The sequence below is a fragment of the Psittacula echo genome (genome assembly GCF_963264785.1).
Source record: "Psittacula echo genome assembly, contig: SCAFFOLD_125, whole genome shotgun sequence".
Lineage (NCBI taxonomy): Eukaryota > Metazoa > Chordata > Aves > Psittaciformes > Psittacidae > Psittacula > Psittacula echo.
In genome coordinates this window covers 18,532-24,550 of record NW_027664258.1, presented here as the reverse complement: position 1 = coordinate 24,550, position 6,019 = coordinate 18,532, and the positions used below count along the sequence as shown (strand labels likewise).

At 64.1% G+C, this 6,019-nt stretch overlaps 1 protein-coding gene across 1 annotated transcript in view; it reads right to left on the bottom strand.

Moving 5' to 3' along the window:
• The window catches only part of LOC308232543 (voltage-gated potassium channel KCNC1-like), a gene marked incomplete at its 3' end in the record, with an annotated part of 5,804 nt that extends 1,136 nt beyond the window's left edge, over positions 1–4,668 (bottom strand). Inside the window, exons 1-3 of the mRNA XM_080639754.1 lie at positions 4,038–4,668; positions 849–1,803; positions 216–439 (exon numbers count right to left, since the gene is read on the bottom strand). Coding sequence (XP_080495880.1) covers positions 216–439; positions 849–1,803; positions 4,038–4,550 — 1,692 coding nt within the window. The 5' untranslated portion in view covers positions 4,551–4,668. The remainder of the gene's footprint in view (positions 1–215; positions 440–848; positions 1,804–4,037) is intronic.
• Positions 4,669–6,019: the final 1,351 nt, after the last annotated feature.

The window sequence follows — 6,019 nt, the reverse complement described above, 5'->3', positions numbered from 1 at the left end:
AGGCCCCCCCCCCCAGTTTAGGGCATGGGGGGGTCACGACCCCACATGGGGGTTTTGGGGTGCCCTGGGGGGGGGCTGTGAGGAGCCCAGGAGGGGCATGGGGGGGGGTCTGGGTTCCCCAAGTGCTATTGGGGTGCCCCGGGGGGGGGGAACCCGTTGGGTTGGGGGGTCCCTGAGGGTCCGGGGGGGGGTGGGGGGGGGGGCTCAGCACCCACCTTCCTGCAGAGGCCCCGGGGGGGGGGGCGCATAGTCGGGGCCCAGCAGGGAAACAGGCTCTGTCCCGGCCGCAGCGCTCCCGGCTCCCCCCCCCGCCGGTGGCTGCCGTTTGGGGGGGTCCCGTTGGCCCCGTCCCCCCCCCCTCGGTCCTCGGGGGACAGGGGCTGGTCAATGGGGGGACAATCCTCCTGCGCCAGCGCCGCCGCCCCGTTGGGACGTGCCTCTGGGGGGGGGGGGGGTTGTGACGGTGACATCCATATGAGGATGGGAGCACCCCCTCATCGGTTTGGTTTTGGGGTGCTGGATCCCCGTATGGGGCTGAATCCCCCCCCATGTGGGGTTGGACACCCCCCTCTCGGACTACAGCACCCCAAAATGCCCCCAAGATACATGTACCCCCCCCCCCCCCCCGAAACACACCCGAAAAGAAGCCACCCCCCATAAAAGAGCAGGGTCCTCCAAATAGCATCATCCCCCCACATTAAAGACCGGAGCCCCCCCAAAATAGACCAGACCCCCCCAATAGCATCATGCACCCCAAAAGAGAGTGCCCCCCCCAATAAAAGACCAGAGACCCCCAAAATAGAGTCAAACCCCCCCAAAATACCCCCCCCCGCCGAGTGGGTGCTCACCGGCGCGGTTGATGTCCACCACCTCCTCCTGCGCCAAGGGGCAGGGGGGGCCCCTGCGGTGGGGCCGGGGGGGGCTGCCGGGGGAGCTGTGGGGGGCTCCGGGGGCTCCGTATCCCGGCGATCCCGGCTGGGGGGGTCTGGGAATGTGTTTGTTCTTCTTCTTGGGCAGCTTCTGCTTGGCCATGGCCAAGGAGTAATACATGCCGAAGTTGTTGACGATGACGGGCACGGGCATGGCGATGGTGAGCACCCCGGCCAGGGCGCAGAGCGCTCCCACCAGCATCCCGGACCACGTCATGGGGTACATATCCCCGTATCCCAGCGTCGTCATGGTGACCACGGCCCACCAGAAGCCGATGGGGATGTTCTTGAAGTACGTGTGGCGGCTGCCGGTGACGTCGTCCGGGTCGGCGCCGATGCGCTCGGCGTAGTAGATCATGGTGGCGAAGATGAGGACGCCGAGGGCGAGGAAGATGATGAGGAGCAGGAACTCGTTGGTGCTGGCGCGCAGCGTGTGGCCCAGCACGCGCAGCCCCACGAAGTGGCGCGTCAGCTTGAAGATGCGCAGGATGCGCACGAAGCGGACGACGCGCAGGAAGCCCAACACGTCCTTGGCTGCTTTGGACGAGAGGCCCCGGAGCCCGACCTCGAGGTAAAAGGGTAAAATGGCCACAAAATCGATGATGTTTAAGCTGCTTTTGACAAAATCCCGTTTATCCGGACAGAAACTGACCCGCATGAGGAACTCGAAGGTGAACCACACCACGCACGTGCCCTCCACGTAGGTCAGGAAGGGCTCGGTCTCCACCTCCAGAGCCACCTGCGTCCATTGGGTGCCGTTGGCCATGGGCACCGTCTCGGTCTTGTTGATGATGCGGTTGAAGGCCTCGTGCGTCTCCAGGCAGAAGGTGGTGATGGAGATGAGGATGAAGAAGAGGGAGGCGAAGGCCACGTACTGCAAGGGGGGGGGGGGGGAGAAGGGGGTCAGGACATTGGGGGGGGGGGGGGATGTTGGGTTGGGGGCGCTTGAGCAACCCAAATGGCTTCAAGCTTCACGCATTGAACCCAGAACTTGGAGGTAGGAGCCAAATCGGCCCAAATCACTGAACCCCAACATAATGGGGGGGGATGCAACATTCAGGCTCCTGCCCCCCCCCCCCCTCCCAAGTGTATTTGGGGGTGCAGGGATGCGGGGGGCACACACAACATGGGAGGGAGCCAGGTTGTGCTGGGGGGGGGGGCAAAGGGATGGGGGGGATGTGGGGACATGGGGGGGACCTAGTCCAGGATGGGGGGGGCTGAGGACATGGGGGGACACAGGGGACATGCGGGGGATCTAGGCCAGGATGGGGGGGTAAGAATATGGGGGGGACACAGGGACACTGGGGGGGGTGATTTTGGGACATGGGGGGGGGGGATCTAGGCCAGGCTTGGGGAGAGGAGGAGAGATTTGGGGACATGGGGGGGCCACAGGGGACATGGAGGAGGATCTAGGCCAGGCTGGGGAGGGGGGGGGGGGTGAGGACATAGGGGGGCCCTGGTGACGTGGGGGGGGCGATTTGGGGACATGGAGGGGGGGGGATCTAGGCCAGGCTGGGGGGGGCTGGAGACCCGGGGGGGGAATTAGGCCACGGGGGGGGTGACAGAGGGAGGGGAGGGGATGTAGGACAGGCCGGGGGGGGGGAGGGGGCACCGCAGTGCGGTCCCGCTCCCCCCCCCACTGTTCCCCCCCCCTTCCCTGGCCCAATGCGGCAGGATCGGGGCCAGCGCCTGCGGGGGGGGGACGGACACGAAGGGGACACAGAGGGGACATTGAGGGGGGGCCAGGGGACACTGCAGGGGGGGGACGCAGCGGCTCCTGCCCTGTCCCTGCAGAGCCCCCGTGTCCCCCCATCACCTCCTGCGGTGTTTGGGTGCCTGTGTCCCCCCCCCCCGGGTCCTGCAGTGTCCCCGAGCAGCTCAGGGGCCTCCCCAGAGCCCCCCCATGGCCTCAGAGCCCCCCTAAACCCCCCCTCAGCCCCTTCAGTGTCCCCCCCCTCTCCTCAAGGAGCCCCCAACCCCTCTCAGAGCCCCCCCAAATCCACTCTAGGGGCCCCTAAACCCCCTCAGAGGCCCCCTGAAGCCCTTCATAGCCCCCCCCCAACCCCTCACAGCCCCCCCAGACCCCCTCAGGGGCACCCTAAACCCTCCAAGAGGCCTCCAGGACCCCCTTTAGAGGCCTTTTACCTCGCCAGAGCCCCCCAAGACCCCCCCCCGGCTCCCTGAACCCCCTCAGAGCCCCCTTAAACCCCCTCAGAACCCCCTTAAATCCCCTCCCAGCCCCCCAAGACCCCCTAAACCCACCCCAAGTCCTCTTCAACTCCCTTGAGCCCCCCCCAAACCCTTTCATGCCCCCCTCCATCCCCTCACAGATGCCCCAAACCCCCTTAAACTCCCCTCAACTCCCTCACAGACCCCCCAAGCCCTCCCCAAACCCCTCATATCCTCCTCAAAGACCCCCCTGAAGCCCCTCAGACCTCCCTAGACCCCTTCAGGGATCTCCTAAACCCCTTCAGATCCCTCCTAAACCCCTTCAGATCCCTCCTAAACCCCTTCGGATCCCTCCTAAACCCCTTCGGATCCCTCCTAAACCCCTTCAGTCACCCCTAAACCCCTTTAGATCCCCCCTAAGCCCCTTCAGACCTCCTTAAACCCCTTCAGGGACCCCTTAAAGCCCTTGAGGGACCCCCTAAACGCCCTCAGATCCCTCATAAACCCCTTCAGATCCCCCCTAAACCCCTTCAGATCCCCCCTAAACCCCTTCAGATCCCCCCTAAACCCCTTCAGATCCCCCCTAAACCCTTTCAGATCCCCCCCAAACGCCCTCAGACCTCCTTAAACGCCCTCAGACCTCCTTAAACCCCTCCAGATCCCCCCTAAACCCCTTCAGATCCCCCCTAAACCCTTTCAGATCCCCTCCAAACGCCCTCAGACCTCCTTAAACGCCCTCAGACCTCCTTAAACCCCTCCAGATCCCTCCTAAACCCCTTCAGATCCCCCCTAAACCCCTTCAGATCCCCCCTAAACCCCTCCAGATCCCTCCTAAACCCCTTCAGATCCCCCCTAAACCCCTTCAGATCCCCCCAGATCCCCCCTAAACGCCCTCAGACCTCCTTAACCCCCCTTCAGACCCCCTTAAGCCCCCCTCACCCTCGCCATCTTCGAGGAGTAGGGATCCTCGAACAGGGCCCAGAGCTTCGGCCTCCACCGCCGCCACCAGCCCGCGGGCCTCCCCTCCTCCAGGCAGAGCCGCTTGGGCTCGGCCGGCTCCGGGGGCCCGGGCTCCTCGGGGGTCTCGAAGCTGTCGAGCGCCTCCTCGGCGTCGCGGTGCTGCCGGTAGTTCATCCAGCAGCAGGCCTCCACGTCCGTCTCGTCGATGCCCCAGAAGGCCAGCTCCTCCTCGAAGAGCGGCCCGCACACATCGGCCGGGCAGTGCAGCTTCCCGGTGCGGTAGTAGTTGAGCACGTAGGCGAAGACGGCCGGGTGCCGGTCGAAGAAGAACTCCCCCGCCGAGGGGTCGTAGTCGAAGCGGGCGGCGGCGCCGGGCTCGGCCAGGCCGGCGAGGCGGGTGCCGGGTAGGGTCTGCAGGGTGCTGCGGTACGTTTCGTGCCGCACGCCGCCGACGTTGATGACGACCTTGTCGCGCTCCGCTTGCCAGCCCATGGCGATGATCGCGATAGCGAGCGAGGAGGGGAACCGGAGAGAGCGGGACCGGAGACCGAGCCCGACACCGCCGCCGCCGGGCTGAGAGAACGGAGCGGCCGCTGCAGCATCCCGCCGCCGCCGGGGCGCCCGCGGAGTGCGCAGGCGCGGGGAGGGCACGCCCACCCTGAGGCGAGGCCACACCCACCCTGGAGGGGGACCACGCCCACCCTGAGGCGAGGCCACGCCCCCTTCTGGATACACATTCGCTCTGAGGGGAAGCCACGCCCACCCCCGGACGAGGCCACGCCCACCACGGAGGAGGACGCGCCCACTGTGGAGGGGGGACCGGGAGGGACCACTCGAAGGGGTCCGGGGCCCCTGGAAGGAACCGGGGGCAGCGGCAGAGTCCAAACCAGCGTCTTTATTGGAACACCCCCAAAAGGGGACCCAGGACCCCCCCACAGCCAAGGGGGGGCCCCCGTAGCTCTGCAGGGGTCACTTGGGACACCCCCGGGAGTCACTTGCTGCGTGCCAGCCCCACGCGGTCGTGGTCCCGGTCGAAGACGGCGTAATGGCTCGTAAGGAAAACGTCCCCCAGGATCCAGAGGGGACCGGCCGGGGGGGGCACATCCATAGACATGAACCCGCTGACACAGGTGGGGGACCCCTGCTTGGAGATCTGGGAAGGGGACATGGGAGAATGGATGTGGGGTATGGGGTGTGGGGTATGGGATATGGGATATGGGGTATGGGGTATGGGGTATTGGTGATACGGGATATGGGATATGGGGTATGGGATATGGAGTGTGGGGTATGGGATATGGGGTATGGGGTATGGGGTATGGGATATGGGATATGGGGTATGGGGTATTGGTGATACGGGATATGGGATATGGGGTATGGGATATGGGGTATGGGGTATGGGGTATGGGATATGGGATATGGGATAAGGGGTGTGGGATATGGGGTATGGGGTATGGGATATGGGATATGGGGTATGGGATATGGAGTGTGGGGTATGGGATATGGGGTATGGGGTATGGGATATGGGATATGGGATATGGGGTATGGGATATGGGATATGGGATATGGGATATGGGGTATGGGATATGGGATATGGGATATGGGATATGGGATATGGGATATGGGGTTATGGGGTATGGGATATGGAATATGGGATAAGGGGTGTGGGATATGGGGTGTGGGATATGGGGTATGGGGTAGATGGGGTATGGGATATGGGATAAGGGGTGTGGGATATGGGATATGGGATATGGGATATGGGGTATGGGATATGGGATATGGGATATGGGGTATGGGATATGGGGTATGGGATATAGGATATGGGATATGGGGTATGGGATATAGGATATGGGGTATGGGATATGGGGTATGGGATATGGGATAAGGGGTGTGGGATATGGGGTATGGGGTATGGGGTGTGGGATATGGGGTGTGGGATATGGGGTATGGGGTATGGGATATGG